We start from the raw sequence: 23,023 nt of genomic DNA, 5'->3' as shown, positions 1-23,023 counted from the left end.
TTCACCGGTGACTTCTACCAAATATGTAATGAAGAATTAATACCAAATCTTCACAAATTTCTGACAAAGTAATAGAAAAGAAGCAAAGAATTCCCAACTCATTCAATGAGGCAATCAACAAATTGAACAACAACATGATTAGGAAAGAATATTTCCTTTTTTTTTAAGATTTTTTTTTTATTGGAAAGTCAGATATACAGAGAAGGGGAGAGACAGTGAGAAAGATCTTTCATCTGATGATTCACTCCCCAAGTGAGCGCAACAGTAGGTGCTATGCCGATCCGGAGCCAAGAGCCAGGAGCCAGGAACTTCCTCTTCCGGGTCTCCCACACGGGTGCAGAATCCCAAGGCTTTTGGGCTGTCCTCGACTGCCTTCTCAGGCCACAAGCAGGGAGCTGAATGGGAAGTGGAGCTGCCGGGATTAGAACCGGTGCCCACATGGGATCCCGGTGCACTCAAGGTGAGGATCTTAGCCACTAGGCCATGCCACTGGGCCCAAGAATATTTTCAACTAATATGTCCAATAAGAAATTTGTATCTAGAATATATTTTTAAACGCCTCTTGGAAGTCAACAATAAAAAAAAGAGCCCAATTTCAAAAAGGTAAACCGACTTGAATAGACATACAAACGCTCACAAGAACTGCGTTGATTATTCAGTGGCATGCTTTTTCACCTCCACAGTGCTGTAATTTTTTGTTGTTGCTGTTTTAGCTTCATACTTGTGTTGACTTTATTTTGTGACTTCTCATTTAAGAGAATGTATAGTGATGAAGTAACAGAGACTATCATATCCAGATGCGAACATAAAATGCAATATTTATCCCTATTTCCAAATCAAAGATGGACTCCCAATGAAACTGTTGGACATATCTGGACAATGGAATGCTGGACTGTCTGACATTGTCTGTCGGGGCACACTTAAATAACGGACTGATAGAATCATGACTCCTTATGGAGGACAACATTATTGTAATAATATGGGGAAATGCAGTGAGGAGGTGGGAATTTGGGTGGGGAAATTTCAGATACTTTGGAATTATACCATTTATTTAAAAAAATAAATTTGAATACAATGCAGTAGAGACATAAGTCCCTGATTTCAAACATTTCTTACAAGGTTCCAGCGCAGTAGCCTAGTGGCTAAAATCCTTGCCTTGCACATACCAGGATCCCATATGGGTGCTGGTGCATGTGCTGACTGCTACACTTCCCATCCAGCTCCCTGCTCGTGGCCTGGGAAAGAGGATGACCCAAAGCCTTAGGACCCTGCACCTACACTGGAGACCCGGAAGAAGCTCCTGGCTCCTGGCTTTGGATCAGCTCAGCTCCACCCATTGCAGCCACTTGGGGAGGGAACCAGTAGATGGAAAATCTTTCTCTTTTTCTCTCCTCACTGTAAATCTGACTTTCCAATAAAAACAAATAAATCTATTTTTTTAAAAAAACATTTTTTAGAATGCCCATAATCTTAAGAATCGGCCCCCCAAAATTCAACTTTTGAGAGACACAACTAACTCTGGCTGTGAATGCCAGTGTCAGATTGCAGAAATAGCCGGATCCACACTCAACAACTTAGAACTGCAAACTACCTGATTCCATTTATCTTTACAAATGGAGCACCAACAGAAAGGACTTATTCAAAGACATGTTACTAGGTCACAGCAGGATCAGGTTTTTTGACTCCTAATCTGGTTTTTATTGCTCCTCCCTAAGCCCTGTGACTTCAGCTTCCTCTGGTCACTTTTTGGACCACCTGCAGTTGCATCCCTTGCTTCCAGTTAAACCACCATCACCTAATGAGAACAATCATTCTCAACACTGATTTGAGTAAGGCTTCCGTGGTTCACATTAACCCCATCCAGGACTTCTGCACTGCTTTTCCCCTTAGGATTTCAGTGTTTTTTGACAGCTAGGGTGGGGGTACACGGGGGGTGAAGCAATGGAGTAGGCGATGTCTGGCAGCAGGATTAATCTGTGGCTGAATTTGTATAGCAGCACAAGGCGACAGTGAGTCTGACACTTCTTTGGCACCTTTGCTCCAGTCTCTTGAAATCCAACTTTCTCTAAGTCTGGTCCCACGATTCCTTACCACAAGTTCATGACTGTTTCAGCTCAAAGGTTAATTCAGGGTTACCTTCTGGATCTGCTCCAGAAGCTTCAAACTCCTGTTGTGTCCTGGAATGGCCCTCGTCCTGCCCACCCACATCATGCTGTAAGAATCCAAAAATCCCTCCCTGGTGTAGAACGCAAAGACAGCATGAGGCTTGGGGGACTCCTGATTCTCGTAAGAGAAGGAATGAGTAAGGGTGGGGGAGTAGGGGAGAAGGAAATATTGAAAGAGAAAAAAAATTGTTATCTGACTGTTCATTATCTGACTGTCCAGGTGCCCAACGTTAGTTAACACCTGTAAAGCAAAACCTATCATTTAGTTAGCCTCTCCTCAGCCACCTTTTTCTGAGCAACACTAGCGAGTGTTTCTGCTCTGATTTATAAGCCACTTAACATTATGAATACAATGCTACAACCCAAATCTGCTGCAGACTGACACTGAAAGCCATTCAAATCATACAGGATTTAATGGGATCCATTAAAGCCTTGCTACAGGTCCCTGATAAACTAGGATCAACTCAAGTTGTGACTACAATTTGAATATCATTGCACTAAAAGAGGCCTCTGTATTGAAAAGTTAAGTTTATATTTTTTGCAAAAAAAAATTAAGGATAGTACTGGAAACTTGATTGTAAAATAAAGGATGTGTCCTTGCGCTATTGTACAATTTTGTTGATATCAATAATTCAAAATGTTAAAATTTCTTTTACTGTATGTTTATTCTAAGACTTAGTGCAAAGCTGCATTTATAATCTAGGTATTCTTAACTAAAAGATAAAAACAAACTTCATTTTGCAATTTGTTGTTTTGTTTGAAAAGTAAGGTTTTAATCAAGCTTTCTGTGCCACGAAATTACACAGTCCTGTTTTGAGTGTCCTTTCTCTAATAGCAATTATCCTCAGGTAACAAAGACTTCTCAGAGGCTTCCATAGTTCCAGTCATAACATCCACTCCTCTGAATAATGCCCACTCCACTGCGGTCATGAGTTGAGTTGGAAACACACACAAGAAATAGTAACACAGTGAGCATCACTGAGCCCTTTCTAGTTCTCATGTATTGTCCCAACTGTTACATGAGCATCTATTCTTCATAGTAACACACCAGGAGAGATGCCATTATCATCCTCTTTCGTTGAGGAAACTGAGGCATGGAGAAACTAAGTAACTTGCCCAATATCACCCGGCTAATAAATATCAGATGGCACAGTGTGGTGGCTACAGAATCAATACTGTATTTCCATACCCAGACCACATGCAGTTGAACTTGAAAGAACACTGCTTCCCTTAAGCCCAACTCACCTGGCTGTGTTCAGGTTCCGATAGAGCTGCCCAAGGGACTCCAGCAGCCTTCCCTCCATCTCCCGGTCCCTGAGTTGCTGAGCCAGAGCTAGCCAATGTTCATGGTAGGTGATGCATGCCACAGGATTTGGGGACACAGAGCTGTAGAAATGGCAGAGGGATTTGGTGACCTGAAGCTGACCTGAACATAAAGCAGGGACATGAATAAGACGACTTGAAATAGGACACAGGCAAAGAAGGCTCCACTTCTCCCAGTAACATGGGACATACTCACTCTTTAGGTGCCGATGCCTCAAGCCAAACAGCAGTGCCAGTTCATAACAAAGGCGGCCCTGGGTCAGCTGGCATCCAGACACCAGGACTTGGGCCAGCCAGAGCAGCACCTGTACTAATTCCATGTCAGTCTCCTTGCTGGCTTGAAGTTCAGAATAGAGTCGGACAGCCTCCAGGAGATAGTGCCTGGCTGGCTGCTGAGCCCAAGAAGTAAGGGTGAGGTGACCAAGATTGGCCATTGTCACTGCTTGGTTGCGCACATCCCCTGTCTCCTGGGCTTTGTTCAAGGCCCGGAGATAGCTCTTGGCTGCCCTGTTCACTTGGCCTTCACCTTGAAGTACAAGACCCAAGAGGTTATAAATCACTCCCCTTTGGGTAACATTCTCTTTCTCCTTCAGGGAGTATAATAGTGGCTCAAGGATGTCCAAAGCCTTCTTGGGCTGGCTGGCTAAGAGATGGGCCCATGCCAGGCAAAGGGATGACTCAAAAGCTTCCTGCTCACTTAGCAGCTTCCCTAATGTCAAGGCCTGGCTCAGGTAGTAGATGGCACCCTCAGGAGACCTGTGTTGGAGGTAGACTTTGGACAGGACGAGACACAGGACCCTCTGGATGCTCTGGTCAGCCTGCTCTTCACAGGCAGCCAGTGCCCGCGTGAGTGTTGGACAGGCCAAGGCAGAAACTTCACCCCAGTTGGGGGAGGACACACCAGGGAGTTTGGCAGAATTCTGGAGAACCATGTAGACCTGCCACGTCGGAAGAGTCATACCCTGGGCACTCAGGGCTCCCCGTTGCCTCACAGAGGCCACTGCAAGGTGTGGAAGATACTTTTTATCATACAGAAAACTCAAGATGGTAGCCACAACATCTGAGACAGGAGGCTGTCCAGTGAGGAGCTGTAGGCGCTCAGCGAAGGGCAGGACCTCCTCGTGCCGGCCGAGGCTCAGGAGCATTCGGATGGCCAAGAAGCAAGCCCTGGCTTCTAGGGGGCTACTGTCTGCTACAATACTCTGGCGCAGCACATAGGCCACCACATCAATCTCATTCTTGGCGCTGGACTCACGGTCAGGCAGGCAGGCCAGCAGTGCACTTGCCTTGTCCAGCAAGGCTGAACCTTTGTGTCTCAACCTCTGTCTCAAGTAGATGGCAGCCAAGTTGATATACAAAGCTGCCACCAAAGAGAGGTCATCAAATGCCCCATCGAGGATATGGATAGCCTCCTCAAAGTACACCCTGGCTTGGGAGAGTTTGACCTTCCTGATGCTCAGCCGGCCCAGAAGGAAGCAGAGTCGGGCATGAGCCCAGGTCATGTGGATCCTCTTGGCCCACTTCCTTGAGGCCTCCAGGTATGCCACAAGTTCATCCTCCTCAGAGAAGCTATAAAAGGAAGAAGTGAGGAAAGAGAAGGAGAAATCATAGAGGCTCTTGAAGTGGTCAGTGTAACCCTCATGATCCAGAAAGGTCAGCAAGGGGATGAAGTTTTCAGCTTCTTCTTCCTCCTGTGCAGTGTCTAGGTCCATGAACAGTTCTGGGTCATCAAGGCCATCGGGCTCTGGCAGGTGATAGCTGTCGGAAGCGGCTGAAAGGAGCTCCTCCTCCATGCTGGAGTCCTCAGAGCTGCTAGACTGCCTGGATCCCATGGTGTGCTGTTGCTCCCAGACCCTGCCAGGATGGGTGTCTCTGCAGTCTTCAGGATGGGATGCTGTAAGGACAGGTAGAACTGAGCAAACTCAACTGAGGAGGCCAGCTCCTGGCAAGAAGGCAGACACGCTGGCCTGCAGAGTGGGAGGTCAAGATCAACACAATTTCTACTCACCACTCAGATCATTTGGGAGGTCCTGCATGGATTCGAATCCACCTAAGTAGAGATGAAGGAACAGCCTAGTTTTAGGGTCAGAACAGGCAGCCACTTTGGAAACTTAGTGCTGAACTTTGAGACCATCAGTCTTCATTATAGACAGGACCTCCTCATTTCATTGAATCCACTCATTTTACAGTCAGTAACTGAGTAGAAGTGAGACCCAGGGTAAAAGGAGACAGGCCCCTTGTATAGGTGTAAACTCTGAAGCCAAAGGGATGCACTGCCTATACCTCTCAGTGGGTTTACACCCAGCCAGGACAGGGGTCTTCAGTGCTGGACACTTGGTGGCAGGCAGTACTGCCTCCCTTTCCATGGGTGTTACATCCTTCCTCCTTCTATCACTCCACACACTGGCATGTATGATGTGCTGGACACTGTGCTACGTAAAAGTGGCAGCACCAAGAGCAAAATGGAATGGTGTAGAAAGGAAATCACAAAAGCAATTGAGGTCCCCAGTTTTATGCCCTAGGGTATTTCAGTGGGATAGGGTGGAGAAGGGGAGAGCCTGGAGGACAATGTTTGATGCACTGAGTTTGAGAGCCTTATAGGGAATCTAGGCAGATAATGAAGCAGCTCTGGAGTCAAGAAGAAAAGTTGAGAACATGCAAATATGGATTTGTGACCCATGGCAGGTCACAAGGATTTGGCCAAAGTCCCAGGACTGGATGTGACTACACCACTGAAGCATTTGGAAGAAAAGTAAAAGCTGTAAGGGAGGTAGGCTGTGGGGAGGTGCTAATGAACCTGAGGAACATCAGCATTTCCTTGCAGACAGTTGCTGGTGAAGGAGTCTGAAAAAGCAGTATTAGAAAGAGCCTGGGAAGGCACATTGGGCTTTGGCAGTGAGTAAACGAGTCTTCTGGGCAAAAGCAGTTTCAGTGGGATGGTAGAAGTGAAAGTCAGATTTGCACTCCCTTGTCCTAGGGCTAGCAAGAGGAACAGTTTATCTCTTCCTGGCACAGAAACTGTACCTGTCTGCTTCCTACTCTGAAGTCGTCAGTGAACTCTTAGAACAAAGAGGCCCCAAAGCCCCTCCTTAGTGTTTTCAGGGGTAGGGCCTCCTCATGACTGTCAGAATAGACCCTCAGGATTGGCCACCCCCATTAGGCAGAAAGTCCTGCAGTGAGAGATAGGAGAGCTGACGAGCATGGCTCTAAAGAGGTGTCAGTGCGCTTGGCCCCTCTCTAACACTGAGGCCCACCTGCCTGTCTCACTGCAGCCATTTCTTTCTGGGTCAGGATACCAAGAGCACAAACAATGCACAAGTACAGTACATAATGGGGACCCCTCCATGAGGAAGAATCACAGTGAGGTATCCCTTCCCAGGCAGGCCATAAGCCTTGGAGGAGCTAGAATTGCCAATCAGATTCCTCTCCAGCTGGTTACTTTGGTAGGTATCCTTGTAACCCACACAACCACAAGTCTCACTTGTCTATTAGATAAGAAGCAAAGGGCTGCCTGGGACCTGCCCTTAGATATCCCCAATATTGCAAGTACAGTAGGTAGAAACTTTTGATTCAAGTCAGTGACCCAGGCCTACACAATTGGACACTGCTTCATTTTTCAGATCTCTGTGCCTACACCTTCAGTTACTTGGGTCAGCTGTGGGAGCAATGTGATCTACCTGTGGACAGAGAGTGCTGGCAGGGCTGGGTGTTGATGTCTGGGTAGGCAGTCCTCACAAATGATCCTTCCACATAGAGTACAGCCTCGGTTATGGGATCTTGCCTGGGGGTCCATCTGCAGACCTCTGCAGTACCCATGGAATGTGGTCTACCTAATTTGGCCTCACAGGGGTACACACACCACCACCATCACTGAAGAGGTAGGAGAAACTAGAAATCTTCCTCAAACATCATTGATGAATGATGGTACTTTCCAAAACAGAGCAGTGGGTCTTTTCATTAGCTCATTTGTTCACTCACTCATTCAGATATTGCTGAAAACTGCTCAGTGCTGAGGTGATCCCAGAAGCCTAATATTATCTTCTCTTAGAATAGTATGATGAAGTGCATTGTCCTAACAACTAGTTAGTTCTCATCCTGGCTCATGTGCAAACTTGCTTAGGCTTCAGTTTCCCAATCCAAAGAATAGGAGGAAGGAGATATTGTCTCTTAGCTTCCTCCAAGTTGTTAAAATTCCACAGCCCCATCTTTAGGAGGGACCTCAGCCATAACTCAGGATTTCTTTTTATCCCCAAGATTAGGATAAAAGTCCCAATATAGCTGGCTACCTATGGAACAGGTGAGTGGCTCCATTAGAACTCAAAGTTTCCATACAACAGGTCCAGTGCAACCACAGAATTATTTGAAAGCCTAAGTGCAAAACTGCTAATGCAGTGTGACCAGGATCACCAACTGATTCATGGTCATAGCCTAGTCATGTGTGGAATCATAATTTGGGAATTCTACTTGGGGATGCTCTCAATCTGGAGTAGCATGGATTTGAAAGAGGCTTGAGGCCCCCACACTCACTGAGCCGGTAGACAGATGTGATGTCAGTATGAGCAAGCGTGCGGAGGAAGCTGGCACACTCAGCTTTGCTGTCACATCTCAGAGCCCACAGAGAGCATCTTTCCTCATCAGTGAAAAAGGCAGAGTTCTTGCTCCTGCATCAGGACAAAACACAGAGAGGGACAGGTCAGTAGTGCAAAGTTCCAGACTTGACTTCTCACCATGCTAGGCTATCATGAAAGACAATGGAGGCCATCAATACATTTGTGCACAATCTGAAATCAGACACTTGGTCTCACTGTCACATACTGTATTCATTTTTCCAAGGAAGAAGAGCTTCCCCAGCCCATGTGGGGAGGACTGAGATGAGTGGTTGCTAAGCAGAGCAAAGCAAGAATGGAAACACTCCCATTGAAGCTCCATCTCCCAAGGAAACTAAACTGCTTCTCTCAACCTTTCCTCATTCTTTGAGATCATGTGGTGCTCAATGTTAATAAGGAGAACAGGAATCAGTTGTCTTAAATGTAAAGGTTAGAAAGGAGAACTTCAACGAAGCTTCTTTGTCCTTTATTCACCTTGTTATTCCAGGTGAAAGGTAGGGGCAAGTAACACAACATAGTGAAACAAGAAGTTTTGGCTATAATCAGAAATGTGATGTTGATTCATGACACAAAACAGCAAAATTACGTGACATTCAGAGAGGAATAGAATAGCTAAGGAATGGGAAAAGTGGGAAGAAGGAGGGTCCGGGACTGCAGAACCAGCACTAGAACTGTGTTCTGACATCTGTTCCAAGGCTTTTTCTGTTGTATAAATTATTAAGTCTAATTTGTTAATGAGAAGTATGTCATAAAACTAAAAATCTGAAAACTAGAATTACCCTAAACAGTATTCAGTTCAGTAACTGGATGGGCATTTCTAAGGATCATTTTCTGTTCTAAATAGAAATTTTTTTAACTTTAGACTATTTTTTGTTAAGAAAAAAAAGTTTAACCTGGGAACCCAGGAGTTATAACAACTTATACTTTTGGAGGGCTTATTCATAGATGAGACACTCACTTAATTCACACAGCTGCCCTGTGAGGCAGGTGCTATGTTTATCTCCTTTTTACAGACAAAGAAATTGAGGCAAAACAAAATGAAGTCAGAACTTAGAAGGTGTCAGAGTAGGAAAAAAGAGTTTCTCTATTTAAAGCAGAGGTCAAGGAGGGCTAGAATGGGCATGCTCTGTCAAATAACTTCTAGTCCCCAGATAAACACTGTTTGAAAACCAGTAATGAGAGAACCATATGAACCTCTCAAGATAATTTCACAAAATACTGGCAGAACCAGCACTAGAACTGTGTTCTGACATCTGTCCCAAGGCTCTTCCTACCACGAAAGCTCCCATCTCTATGACCTGATCTCCTGACTTTTCCCAGCACATGCCTCAAAACACGTTGTCATTGAAATCTATAACAAATTTCACTTGAGATAAGAAACAATACATAACCCCAGATTTTTTTTAGAGCTCTTAAATTTTGTGAAGTATTTCTAATCTTACTATCTTTTTTGTGCTTCACAGCAACTCTATGATATGGGTTTTTTTAAAAAAAATTCATCTTTTTAGGTAAAGATAATGGTTTAGGAAAGGTCTGGAGACCTACAGAATTGCACAACTAGAAAGAAGTAAAGCTAAGAATCAAACTGAGGCTTCCAATGTGCTGAGTGCCAGGCATTTAGTGGGAATTCAAGAAGCGACAAACCACACTAGGAATTTTTAACATGGAAGCTGGGTTAGGCAAATTCTGGTCACATAGCAGGCTGAAGTGCTCTAATAGGGTTACTTTTCTTCCATTCACATATAAAAATCCTTTATAAGATAAGATGCAACAAAAACAAACATTTTAATACACTTCTTAATTTTAAAGAAAGTAAGGGAAATCACTGGGAGCCAAAAACAAAGAAAAACTGAACTCAGGCTGAAAGGTGAGAGAAGGCAATCCGCAGAGCTTGGGGGTTCAGATGGGTTTCAGTTGGAACTTTGATCCTCATACTGGGTTTGACCTTGTAATTCCCTTCACCTGGGGATAGTAGGTGTTACCCTGTAGCTATGAAGCAAGAGAAGTGAACTGAGCTCCCTACAGCAAGTCAGGACTCTGGAAGGGCTGTACTTTTCGTATGGAAGAAACTGTAAAACTATCTAACGTCTGCCAAGAAATTCCTTTCAATATGCCTGAGTCCTTGGGATAAAGCTATCAAACAGCCAGGTTTATGCTTTATTAAAAGAATATGTTACTAGAACATCAGTCCTGGATCATCTTGAGTTCCTAAGATGTCACGGGAAGCAAATGCTAAACCTGCATTGTAGAGGGTTTTTCCTCTGTCCAAGATCCATGCAGCATACATCTTTTATTTTAAAACGCTGAAAATCAGTTCACATGCAAAATATCCAACCACTCCAGAAAATAAACAATCCATGAAAAGAACCAGTAGGCGCACAAAAAGTTAAACTAATAATGATGTGAAGAAAAAAATCTATAATAAGCAGACTGAAAAATGATTAAATGAAAATTAAAAATGGAAGTTGCAAAGATGCTTATGAGTCAGAAAACAAACCTACACGGAAAACGAAACCAGGAAAGTCAACACCTACATGAAATTGATTCAATAGATTAGTCATAGTAAAGGAGAGAATTAATGAAGTGAAGAGCATTCCAAGCAAACCACCCAGAATTGTGCCTAGAGTGATCAAGGCTGAGGATAGAATGAGTCCTACCTACCTCCAATATTAATTCCAGAAGACAGACTAAAAAGAATGAATAAGAGGCAACACTCAAAGGAAGAATGACTGAGAATTTTCCAGAACTGAACAGAGATACGAATCTTCAGATTGAAGAAGCACACAAAATCCTAAGCAAAATAAATAAAGATATCATTTAACATGATATACATTTCTGTAAGAATACAGGATATCACAAGAAATGGAATAATAAAGAAGATACAAGCAATTATGAAAATTAAAGAGGATATTAAAAATAGATTTTATAAAATTATATAACATGAAATACTGGTTTTTCTTCTCTGTTCTTTTTTTTCTGGTTTTGAATGTGGTAATCTGTCACTCTGGCTTATGTTTGTTTTTTTTTTAATTCAGGCATCTCAGTGTATAGATTTCCCCTAAATACTTCTTTATTAAAATGAGGTATGCATGTGTGAATAAATGCTACATGTACAATAGTAACTGCAAAAGGCCACCTGTGGAAAAATATTCATATAATTTCAAATACATAAAACCTTAGCCTTTTTTGTTTAACAAATGTCTGTTTGTAAAATGTGTCAGAATATGGACAGGAAAGATTCACATCCTGGTCTGGGAATCAGGATCAGAAGATAAAGAGCAGAGAAGGACAAAGATATATCTTCAATGGTATCTAGAATGACTGTTTCTTTAAAACACATACACCATGCACAAACATTCACATCAAAGGTTTTCTAAAACCATAGAATTTGTTTTTAAATAACCAAAAAAGGGAAAGCTGTGGTAGTGTGTCATAGCTTCAAAAGCTCTGAGATCTACGAAGTCATTCCAGTGAAGCCCAAATACTACGTCTGCTTGTGCAGAAAACTAGAATTTTAAATTTTAAAAACATGCCACAAATTTTAAAAACCAGTCTTCTATGAAACCGGGAAGCTGGTGTTAAAATTCTATGCCAAAAAAGAAAAAAGAAACTCACAAATTTGCTTCTGTGGATGAGCAGGATCTTTTTCTCAAGTGTGGGACACATAGGCAAATTGGCTCTGAAATAGTTTCTGGAGAAACACTATCAGTTTGGTACACAAAGACACACACCTAGCAGCACAGAGAGAAAACTTACAGGAAGGGACATAGACCTCAGCAAACCCGAGATGGCTTTCACGAACCTGATCCTAAACAAAGCCAAGCTGAGAGTGACACCCACTGGCCAGAGGACAGTCCAGCACAGGGATTTCACTCCCTGCAAATGTGTCACTTACCAGAGCCCAGCTCCCATCCCTCATCATCCCTCAGTGGGTGTGATCTATACACGTGTGTAGTCTAGAAAGGGCAGTGTGGATGTGTGTGCGTGTGTGTGTAAGTTCCCCTTTCCCCTTCCCTACTGAATATGCAGTCTCCTTGGGGACCAGGTGTAGAACAACAGAGTGCACTGTAGAAGCAAGGAGAAAGTCGTACTGCTGCCTCATGTAACACTGGGATGGTGTTCTTCAATAAGACAGTGTCCCTTACAAACTAGCCAGATAAAGTGAGATAACTGAGTTAATCTAATAGTGCTGAGCTTTTGTTATTTGAAGCCAAGATGTAAGACGTGGAAGTCTAAATATGATTTATAAAATATGGCATCTGTCTCCAATATCCCATTAAAACTACCCCTCAAAGATTCTCACCCATCATAACAAGAACAAAAATATAATAACAAGAACAAAAATATAATAATATCTAATGAGCACTGAAACACACACATATACTCATGTAGCATTGTGTTTTATATGCTCGTTTTAACTAAGGGGAACCCTACTAGGCAAGTACCAATATTATACACTTTCGCAGATGAGAAAGCAAGAGAAAATGAACATATCCAAAGTTACAGAGCGAGTAAGCTAATGACGACACACTCAATGCTCCCATGAACTCCAGAACCCTGCCAATGACTAAGCCACTCTACCTCCCAGTGACCTCCCAATGCCTAACCATAAAGTACATTTCCCAGTGATCCATGTTTTTCCATCCCTACTTTCTCCCCATAGCTGGTCTCTTCCTCTGTCAGCTCCTCTGTCTCCACATTCTTTCCTCTTCCCTGGAAGTGGAGGACTCTTCAAGACTCTTGCATATCTTTAACAGGACATATGTCTACAGTTTAGGTGAACGTTTTTGGGAGGGGTGTGCAGAGAAATCTTTATCACCCCAGAGAGGAGTAACTGATCTTTATGTCCCACCCAGTGAGTTATAAGTGCATCCCGGCTGGCCGCTTCCTGTCTGTTTCTAAGCTTTCCTAGTTGTTCTCTGTCTATCTATTCTAGTTTGTTTTAGACTACCCGAAAAACAACCAGGTTCAGCAAAATCATGCTTCAATGCTATAAAATGCTAAATACTAACATTAAAATAGGCAAGAGACAGCTGAATAGCAATCTATAGCCATTTTAAGGTATATAGAACATGGTTGAATATAAACCAAAATTGAAATGTCTATGAGGAAGTCACAGGTTGTGGTTGAGAACCTGCATTTCCCTAGTAACATACTGGTTAATCAATACCATGTCAATTAATGTCATAATGTTGTAAATGGTTGTAAATATTGTGTTGGGGCTTTTAATTGATTGGGATGATACTCTGCTGATTCTACCTTCAGACCAGAGATGGTCTCACCAAGAAGCCATTGAACTTACCAGGACAATAAGATGCTGGACTTTATGCTTGGTAAATACCTCCAATGAAAGAATGTCAACTGAATTTAAACTGTGGAAATGCAACATGGTGGAGCAATCCACCGTGGGGTGGGGGAGGGTTTGGGGAAGGGTGGGGGGGAATCCCAGTGCATAAAAAAATGTGTCACATAATGCAAATGAAATTAATAAAAAAATCTTGCATATCAACTCTATTTTCCATTCTCTTTATTCTTTCTCCCTTTCCCCAGCACTCCAGCTGCAGTGTTTACTGAATTGAATGGCAGTATTCTCGAATGTCAGACCCAAAGTCTTGAGTTCAGCTCCTGCCTTTCTGGAATTTCTCAATTCCCTACGGTTAACACAAGAAACAGTTTAATGCAAAGTCCTCACCCTTCCTGCCCACCAGCCCTACCTGAGCACCTTCTCTAAATGTCACTGCCGGGCTCCACCCTGTCCAGACAGGTGAGAGCCTCTGGAGGTGGGACACAGGTGTCCATCTTTGCAAAGCTCCCTCAATCTCCAGCTTCCTGCTGATTGGTCCTCAGCAATGGCCTATTCTCTCCACTCCCATGTCTTTCCTAGGTTCCAATCACAACCTTCTCACTGGCCTCCTGTCCCCCAGGTTTCCCTACTGATGTACCCCTCATCCAAAGCCAGGCTTAACTGCCTGGAAACATATTCCAAATTATCATGTGTCAGCCTTCTCAGAGACTTTCAGGTGCTACCAGGGGAAGGGCAGACCCTGCATGGGCAGTCCCTGACTTCTTGCCACTGAGCCTTTGCTGTGCCAATTCCTTCCTAATAACTGACCTTACAATGAACATGGGCCATTCTACAAGCATCTTCACACCACAACTTCCTACCTGTCACCTCCTTGCTTCACTTACATTTGTTAAACTATCTTACATCACGCAAAGCTCAACTCAGTGTCACTTCTTTAAAGTTCTTGTGATGCCCAATTTCTTCTTAGCAGTGACCATAGCTCTATGCACTTCTCTGACAGCTCAGTGGGAGAACTTTGTTTAGGATTATTTGGGTTCCACATTTTCACACAGGAAAAAAAAAAAAACTCCCTCTTGGTTACTCTCACCACAAAAGTCAGGGCATAACAGGAGCTTTTACTCTTAGGTCTAGTCTTCTTGCTGGCTTTCTCCCATGAAAGAGGGAATTTCAGTCTGAGTAATTAGATGCTAGACATTGCTTGGGCCAAATTTTCCTGGTGTAGTGGGCTATGGTACTTCATGGTTAACAACCAACTCCATTTCCCCTGGTGCTTCCTAGGCTCAGGCTCTTGGTATATCCCTGTGCAAGAAGCCCGGGCATCACTCCCTCTCTCTGCTCTCCAAGCAGTCAGGCTAGAGTGCACAGTCTGTGTGTTGCTGATGGTTTAGGCAGAAGGTCTGTTTCTCAGAACCAGTCCTTCTGGACTCAAAATGGAGCAGGTGAAAGGACACACTCTGCTCTCCTGCCCAATACTGACTTCACTCCCTAAAACTCCATTATGAAGATCTACACAGGGACCTGCCTCCCAGACCTACACAGGAGTGGAATCCCCAATGACCAATCTCATTATCTATTGCACCCTGTGTGCACCCATCTCTTGATGGACCCTTTGGCTAGATAAGTTGAGTGGCAGGATCCTAGTATTAAGACCACACCCTCAGAGCCTAACAGCAGACCCTCTCCCTAGGGGTCATGCTTCTCTCCTTGCACAGAGGCAGCCCAATGACCATCTTTTGAAATGGACTCAACTGACTTATTCCTGATTACTCACTCCTTCCTGTTATGCTCTGTGCCAGCCCTGTTTGCCAGAATATGCTTCTCTGGCTCCATGTTACCAGGGCATTCTTGAAGGGCATCTACTGATGAACTCAGAAAGGGACAGAGCACAGGGGAAGCCAACCAGCTCCAGGACATACCCACTGCTATACTCACATGGGGGAGTAAGAATCGGGATCTATACTCCTGGTGGGGACAAAGCCCACTTCCCCTGAGCTCATGGACTTCCCGATGAACCACTGCAGCCCAGGGATGATGAAGCCGATGATCTCGATGCTGTCTCCCTGGTGCACACTCAGTTCATCCTTTGCTTCCCATTCATAATCCTTCAGGGCTTTACATCTTCCTCTGCCTGTGCAAACAGGACCCAGGTCAGTTTAGTAAGACACAAGCAGCTGAGCCTGTCACTGCCTTCCAACATCAGATGGATAGAAAGGGTCCCAGATATCTGGGTTAAAGAGCTGCTAATACTCCCCAACCCAATAAAACAAACAAACACACCAAAAAAAAAAAAACAGACAAAAATCTAGCAAGAATGACACAAAGTACCTGGCTTTTCATTTTGCCAAAGTTGGACAAACAAAAAGGGAAGAATATAATGAATTTTCACCATTATTTTGTAAGACAATAGATGTTTCAACAAATATAAGAAAGATGCTCTGGAGGGGGAGGTGGCACAGTGGCATAGCAAGCTAATCCTCTGTGGCACCAATATACTATTTGGATGCCAGTTCATGTTCCAGTTGCTCCCCTTCCAATACAGCTCAAAATGATCCAAGGCACTGAACCCCTGAACCCATATGGGAGACCTGGAAGAAGCTTCTGGCTCCCAGCTTTGGACCAGGCCAGCTCTGGTCTGTCTGTCTCTCTCTCTCTCTCTCTCTCTCTCTCTCTCTCTCTTTAATTCCAACTTTCATTCAAATAAATAAATGTTTCAAAAAGAGAAAGAGAGATGATAATGATGATGAAGATGATGTTCTCACAATACTGAATTTAGCTTAGAATTGAATAAACTTAGAGAAAACTGGAAAGTGTTCTGTATTTTCCTATTTGTCTGACTTTGTGCTATTGTCATTATAAACACTTTGTCCTGTTTGGCACAAATTCCCAGACCTCGGTGCTAGAATCATGGTCCTTGCTGTTTCTTTGGCCTCTATGACTCTCATTCTACCCAGCTTTAAAAGGGATAACAAAAATACCTGACATTCACAAATACTAGGACTAGTCCATGAGATAAACCACACAGTGCTTGGCACCTAGTCGATCTTCAACAAATGTTAGCCTCCTTGCTGCTGGTGACACAGTGGGGTCCAGAAGACCCTTCTAACAACAGTAAAAACCCACTTTGGTAAGTTGCCTATTTAGGGTCTAGTCATGACATGTTTTTATGAGTTTTGTGCTATTCAGCTGACAACATCCAGCCAAGTCCATTTGCTCAGATTTCCCAGGAGCCTCTTCTAAAATGAGAAAGTGGATACCCAATGAGGATACATGACTTTCTGAGGTGCTACCTGTGGGAAAACAGGGTCTAGAACTGAAGCCTAGAAGAAAATTCTGGTTACCCCTTCTTCCACCAACACTGCTCTGGTTAAGATTATGGCTTTGTGTGTTCCCATTTCCATATTTGCACTAGTTTCTCTGCTCAAATTGCTTGCTTAATGTTTCCTTCTTAATGCTTTCTTCTTGCTTAATGTTTACTTCCTTCTATTTCTTTTTCTTAACTGCTATTTAGACTTAGATAATTGCACTTCTTGCCAGGGCAGGTGACAGAGAGTGGCATGGGGGAAGCTCTATGGAAAAAGATGAAAGGAAGGTAACTAGATATCTAGAACACTGAACTGAATTATGCAATAAACACATGCACCTACAATAAACACCTACAGATATGAGTGTATGCACAAATAAGTACAAAGTATCTACAATGTATGTATGTATATACATATGTGTACATATTCAATCATTTATTTCATATTTATTGAATATCCACTATATGCCAGGAATTCATACTCTTCCTGAATCTAAAGGAAAAGGCAATGGTTTTGAAAACAAAACTCTATAGGAAAATGCAATGGTTTGACCATAGATTGAAAACAGGCAATCTGTAAGTCATACTTGATTCACAAAATGGTTAATTTGGCCTGAGCCATGATTTTTTTCACCCATATATCTTTAAGGCCCTGTGGACCCTGCCTTTCACTAACGCCTCTCATCCCTTCCTTCCATTTATCTGTGGACCCTGCTTGCCCCAGCACGCCTCTTGCCTCAGACCTCAACTGAGACCTCTCATTTTACAGGCAAGAAAACAAACCTGTACAGATATTAACTGGCTTCTTTTAATACAGACAGTAGTAAAGTGAGACAGGAATTCACTTTAATTGACTCCAAGCCTACAGAAAAAATTAGGAGGCAGGACATAATTATCTTCCTAACAATACTATGTTTTTCACTCAGCCATACCGATCTGATAGGAGCCTGTCCAATCCCTCTTCCTGGAAAGGCCACAGTTTCCTGGATAATTCTTTAGGAACCATCTGCCAATGGAAAACAAAATTTGTAAAACAGATTTCAAAGGCAGAGAACAATGAAAAATTCATTACAGTAACAGCAATGATGATTAAGTGTGGTCCTTTCTCTAAATGATGACAAACATTTATGGAGAACTTGCCTTGTATTAGGCACTGTGAAAAAAAAAGTTGAGCAGATTTGCAATGTTTTTGGTTTTGCAGTTAGTTTATCGGTTCAATGACTAACAAATGACTCCTTTACATTCTCAGTGTCTTATTTCTCACACACAGGGTCTACAGCCTTGAGGTAATGTTTATTGTCTCTCTGTATGTTTCACTTTTTAATATCTTTCAGGAGACATTCTCAAACTTTAGGGTGAAAAATATTCAGAAAGACTATCCAACCCCAGGAGAGCCTGAGGAGGGTTGGGGGCTTTGAACTTAGTGGTACAAATCTCCAGATGGTGTCACTACATGTGGGTGCCAGCTCATGTATTATGAAGAACAGCGCTGGAGACAATGGGTTCTATTTCCTCAAAGGTACAAGGTCTTCAGAAATATAGACCTGTCTCTAATTGCTCTAACTGTACCAAATGGGGCAAAGTTTAACTGTTAGTAATAATAATAATAATAACAGGAGATAAAGACATCCAGATTTTGCTTTTTTTCCAACATCCTGCTCTGAAAGTATGCCCACTCTTCTGTACAGGCTCCAGGCTCTCCAGGACCCTCTCCCAGGAGGCTGGTGGCGACTTACTGGTGGAAAGGGAGAGGCAACGGCTCCAGGGCTGCCACTGGTACCAGGCCCCGCTGACCAGTCACCAAGGACATGCCTTCCCACTGGGACACGCCTTCCCATTCAGACTCGCTTTCGGCTATCTTCACAGAGATTAATTCATTCTTGCAAAGTGTCAAGTACTCCCCTTCGTTCTCAGGTGGCTGGGCCACAGAGCACATGGCTCTGCAGAAGAAGTGGCCTGTAGACAATAACAAAAGTCTTTTCCAAGGAGTATCAGGAAGTGAAAGGGGATTATCACACAAGGTAACACTTCTATCCAAAGCCCAAGCCCAAGCACTTCTTGTCCTAGAGTAGCTAGTCAAGGGGGATGCACTGCAACATGCCCTTAGTATGTCAGAAAAATTGGTACCAGGAAGAATAGGTACTAGCAGGGAATCTATTTAAAATAGACACCAATAACTCTGTGTAATTTGTGAGCATGAGGCTGAATTGGAACTTTACCTTGTCAGTGAGATGAAACACAAAATGTATTTAACCAAACATCAGTTATACCAACAAAGAATGAATTAGGGTAATCTAGTAGAATATAATTTTCCAAATAAGTTTTATTATAATAGTACAATATGAAATCCTTTTATTGTATATGCTTTATGCCTACTGATCTTCAAGAGAATCATTTTTGCAAAACACTACACACAAAAAACCTAACTCTTTCAATATGTTATCATTAGCCACACCTCAGTGTTCCACTGGTAGGTGGTATTGTGGATGTGGTTTGCACTTACAAACAAATTGGAAGGTTATCTTCAACACCACTTTACCCAATTTTAGGAAACATTGCAGGTTTTGCAAAACTTCCAACTTTATTTATAATCAAATTACAACACACGTTTAGAAAAGCATTTCTTGGTCTTTGATACACATTGGAATTACATGGGAACCAATGCATAAGTCCCCACTTCTGGGGGTTCATCAGCCTACATGGGGTCCTGGCAAGAGCCTCCTTTTAAAATTCCTTAAGCACGGGATATATCTTTGGTCCCATGGTTCAGATCCCAGTTGGGACACTTGGTCCTATATCAGAATGCCTGGGTTTGAGTTCTGGCTCTGCTTCTGATCCCAGCTTCTTGCTACTGCACACCTTGGGAAGCAGCAGGGGATAATTAGTTGGATTCATGCCCTCCATGTAGAAGATTTGGGTTGAATTCAAAGGTCTTTTTTTAAGATTTATCATTTATTTTATTGGAAAGGCAGATTACCAAGAGAAAGATCTTCCATCAACTGGTTCACTCCCCAAGTGATCACACCAGCCAGATCTGAGTTGATCTGAAGTCAGTAGCCAGGAGCTTTTCCAAGCTTCCCCACGAGTGCAGGGTCCCAAGACTTTGGGCCATCCTCCACTTCTTTCCGAGGCCACAAGCAGGGAGCTGGATGAGAAGTAGAGCAGCCAATTCACAAATTGGTGCCCATATGGGATCCTGGTGCTTGCAAGGGGAAGATTAGCCAGTTGAGCCAAATGCAGGGCTCAGAGATTCCAGGCTTTGACCTGGCTCATTCCCAGCTGTCAGAGGTATTTGAGAACTGAATCAGAATATGAAAGGTCTCTCTCTCTTTCGTTCTCCATTTCTTTCTTTCTCTCTCTCTCTCTCTGCCTCTCTCTCTCTCCCTTTCAAATAAAATACAATAAATCTTAAAACGAAACCCCTCCCCTTGTGGGGTGTGTGTGTGTGCATGTGTGTGTGTGTGTGTGTGTATATATATATATATACAAACATTGAAGTAGTTACATGATGTCATTGTTTGGAGTACAAACGGGTTAACAGGTAGGTTCATTTGTGAACACTTTCATATTTGAACAATTTGTGCCTCTTGTACACAAATTACTTCAGAGATTGATAAATATCTGGGTGAATATCTGGGTAAGACTCCATCCCACCTTAATGCCATGCTCACCTTCTTGTATCAGGAGGCCCAGGTACATTGTTCTCAAATGTTTGTCATCTACAGTCACTTGAATCTCTGTATCCTCCACCAACCTGCAGTTGAGCCAGTATTTGTGGTCAAAGAGGAGATGCTCCAGGCATGTGGACACGTAGCCTGAAAGCCAAGCCAATAAGATTTTTTGGTTCCTGCCATTAGCTCAGCACAGAAAAGAATAAGCAAGATCCCTTCTGAGGCGACCACCACACCTCTTCTGAAGGCTGCCAAATAACTGCAATTAGGACAGCCTCTTCTTCTCCCTTTCAAATGTAAATGGATGGATGGACAGATAGAAAAATGAAGCATTAACACAACTCTATCTCAGTCCTCTGGATTTTATTAAAGACCAAACTATCGAATGCAATTGATTAGTTATCTAATAAAGAAAGCTCTTCCTATACAAAAAGAAACAAACTTCTCTACAGGATATTGTAATAATCATTAATATTTACATTAGATTTAGCATCAGTCAGTTTGTGATATTTCAAATGTTAACCATCCTCTTAAGGGTTCTCTCTCTCTCTCTCTCTCTCTCTCTCTCTTTTCAGATTATGACAGTCAGTCCAATTCTAAAATGTCAACTCCTGCAGATAGGCACATTATGAAGTGGGCCTTCTACCTGTCCTGGGTCATACCTAAATTCAAGTAGGTAGAGAACTTCCATATCTCCTCCAGAGTCTTGAAGGTGATGAGGAACTGGGCCCTCTGGGACTGGATGCTGACCAGCCTTGCAGACAGGTCCTGGATAAAGAGAGCAATGAGTCAACCTGGAATGAGAGATTGTCCTGCTCATAAACTTGCCTATGGACCAACTGCTTTGTATGAGCCTCCTGACTGCAGAAAGGTTGTCCGTATTTATGTGATCACAAACTGAACTAGAGCAGGCCTACAAGTCTCTTGTTTGTAAATGCTTGAAAACACCAGGCCCATATCACTGCCCTGATCTGGTTTTCCCCAAAACCTTTCCCTGTTACTTGCCCACACATCTACAATTGATGGTAATCAGCTATGGTCAGACTATTCCTCCCTAGGACATTTCCCACCATGAAGACCAATGTCTAGAGTCCTCTCATGAGAGAATCTTAGAGGAGTAAGAAGAGCAGAGAATATCAAAAAAAGTTCCAATAAGCCACAAAACCAGACTCTTGGGTTCTGCCATCTCAGATCCCAGGAGTCCCCAGATCCTTGGAGGATGCAGATCCTATAGCCTGGTTAAGAGGTGTTTGATGAAAATTGATTTGCATGGGTCCTGGCATAGTAGTCTAGTGGCTGAAGGCCTCGCCTTGCATGCATCAGAATCCCATATGGGCACTAGTTCGTATCCTGGCTGTTCCACTTCCCATCCAGCTCTCTGCTTGTGGCCTGGGAAGGCAGTTGAGGACAACCCAAAGCCTTGGGATCCTGCACCTACACTGGAGATCCGGAATACAATTCTGGCTGCTAGCTTCAGATTGGTTCAGCTCTGGCCATTGCAGCCACCTGGGGAGTGAACCAGTGGATGGAAGATTTTTCTCTTTGTCTCTCCTTCTCTGTAAATCTCCCTTTCCAATAAAAATAAATTTTTTAAATTGATTTGCATGGAATGTAACATACCAGGCACTTTACCAAAAGCAGTATCAGCAGTACCTTATTTGACTCCTCCATAACCCAATGAAGAGAGTGTACATAATTATCATATTTAATTCATTCTAAAAGCTCCTTTTTTTTTTCATTGAACCTTCTCTGAAATAAAAGATGAGGAATACTGCATGCTACTTGGTATGTTTAGTTTTCTTTCTTGGAGGTATATAAAATATTCGTGCAAAGTATAATCAATAATACTGTGGACCTAATGAAAAATTATATTATCTCTGGTTTATGTTCTAGGGGACTGGGCACAAGAGGTCGAGCCATGTGCAAATAAGCTGCACAGCACACAGCGGATCTCAGGTGCAACTTACTCCAGCCCTCAGCTTCAGCCTGTGTGCTTGTCCTAATCAAGCCTCAGCCCAGAAGGCCAACACTCCAACCAAACCCAGCTCCTGCCCATACCAAATACACTCAAACTAAAGAAAGGATTTAGTTGTACAAATTGGCAGCTAATATTTCCAAGTTCCAGAGATTTAAAACTAAAATCATTATAACTGTTACCTTGAGCACACACTCACCTTAAATAGTGCACGCACCTCCTGGTCCTCAATCTCCAGTGCCCAGAGACGCCTGCGGGCTGCTTCCTGCAGGGGTGCATTCACGCACCTCCTGGAGCGGCTCTTCACACAGAAGGAGAGTGTCAGATCTGAAAAACAGAGAAATGGATTAAGCTGGAAACACAATTAAAGGAAAGAGGGAATTAGATCAATCCGCAATGTTTCTCTTTGTGTAAAGTTTCAATTGATATCCTCATTAGTTACAGATTACAGTGGTTTTAACAATTTGGAGTGTATGTTTAAGCTATCCATCTAAGGGGAAAAGTATACTGAAGCCCAGGCAGGCTCTGGAGGTGAGCTCTAGAATCCCAGGAGTTGATGGCCTGCCATTGTTTATTTCTGCTGATTTCCATCCCAGGAGTTGATGGTAAATAAACGCAGTCAGGGTGTATAGGGGCTCCTATGTGAATCTGAAAACTGTTGATCCACATCTAAGGA

At 43.1% G+C, this 23,023-nt stretch overlaps 1 protein-coding gene across 4 annotated transcripts in view; it reads right to left on the bottom strand.

The window, feature by feature from the left end:
* The window catches only part of SH3TC2 (SH3 domain and tetratricopeptide repeats 2), a 52,616-nt gene that overhangs the window by 17,233 nt on the left and 12,360 nt on the right, over nt 1–23,023 (bottom strand). For 3 of the 4 annotated variants that reach the window (XM_058677359.1, XM_004587556.2, XM_058677360.1), the window contains exons 3-12: nt 22,547–22,674; nt 21,035–21,140; nt 20,373–20,516; nt 18,438–18,657; nt 17,634–17,707; nt 15,333–15,528; nt 8,016–8,149; nt 5,497–5,538; nt 3,685–5,382; nt 3,411–3,591 (exon numbers count right to left, since the gene is read on the bottom strand). In XM_058677359.1, coding sequence (XP_058533342.1) covers nt 3,411–3,591; nt 3,685–5,382; nt 5,497–5,538; nt 8,016–8,149; nt 15,333–15,528; nt 17,634–17,707; nt 18,438–18,657; nt 20,373–20,516; nt 21,035–21,140; nt 22,547–22,674 — 2,923 coding nt within the window. The remainder of the gene's footprint in view (nt 1–3,410; nt 3,592–3,684; nt 5,383–5,496; nt 5,539–8,015; nt 8,150–15,332; nt 15,529–17,633; nt 17,708–18,437; nt 18,658–20,372; nt 20,517–21,034; nt 21,141–22,546; nt 22,675–23,023) is intronic. The other variant, XM_058677361.1, reaches the window with a different exon arrangement.

Source organism: Ochotona princeps, chromosome 19, assembly GCF_030435755.1.
Source record: "Ochotona princeps isolate mOchPri1 chromosome 19, mOchPri1.hap1, whole genome shotgun sequence".
In the NCBI taxonomy this organism is placed as follows: domain Eukaryota; kingdom Metazoa; phylum Chordata; class Mammalia; order Lagomorpha; family Ochotonidae; genus Ochotona; species Ochotona princeps.
This window is presented reverse-complemented; position numbering and strand designations above follow the sequence as displayed.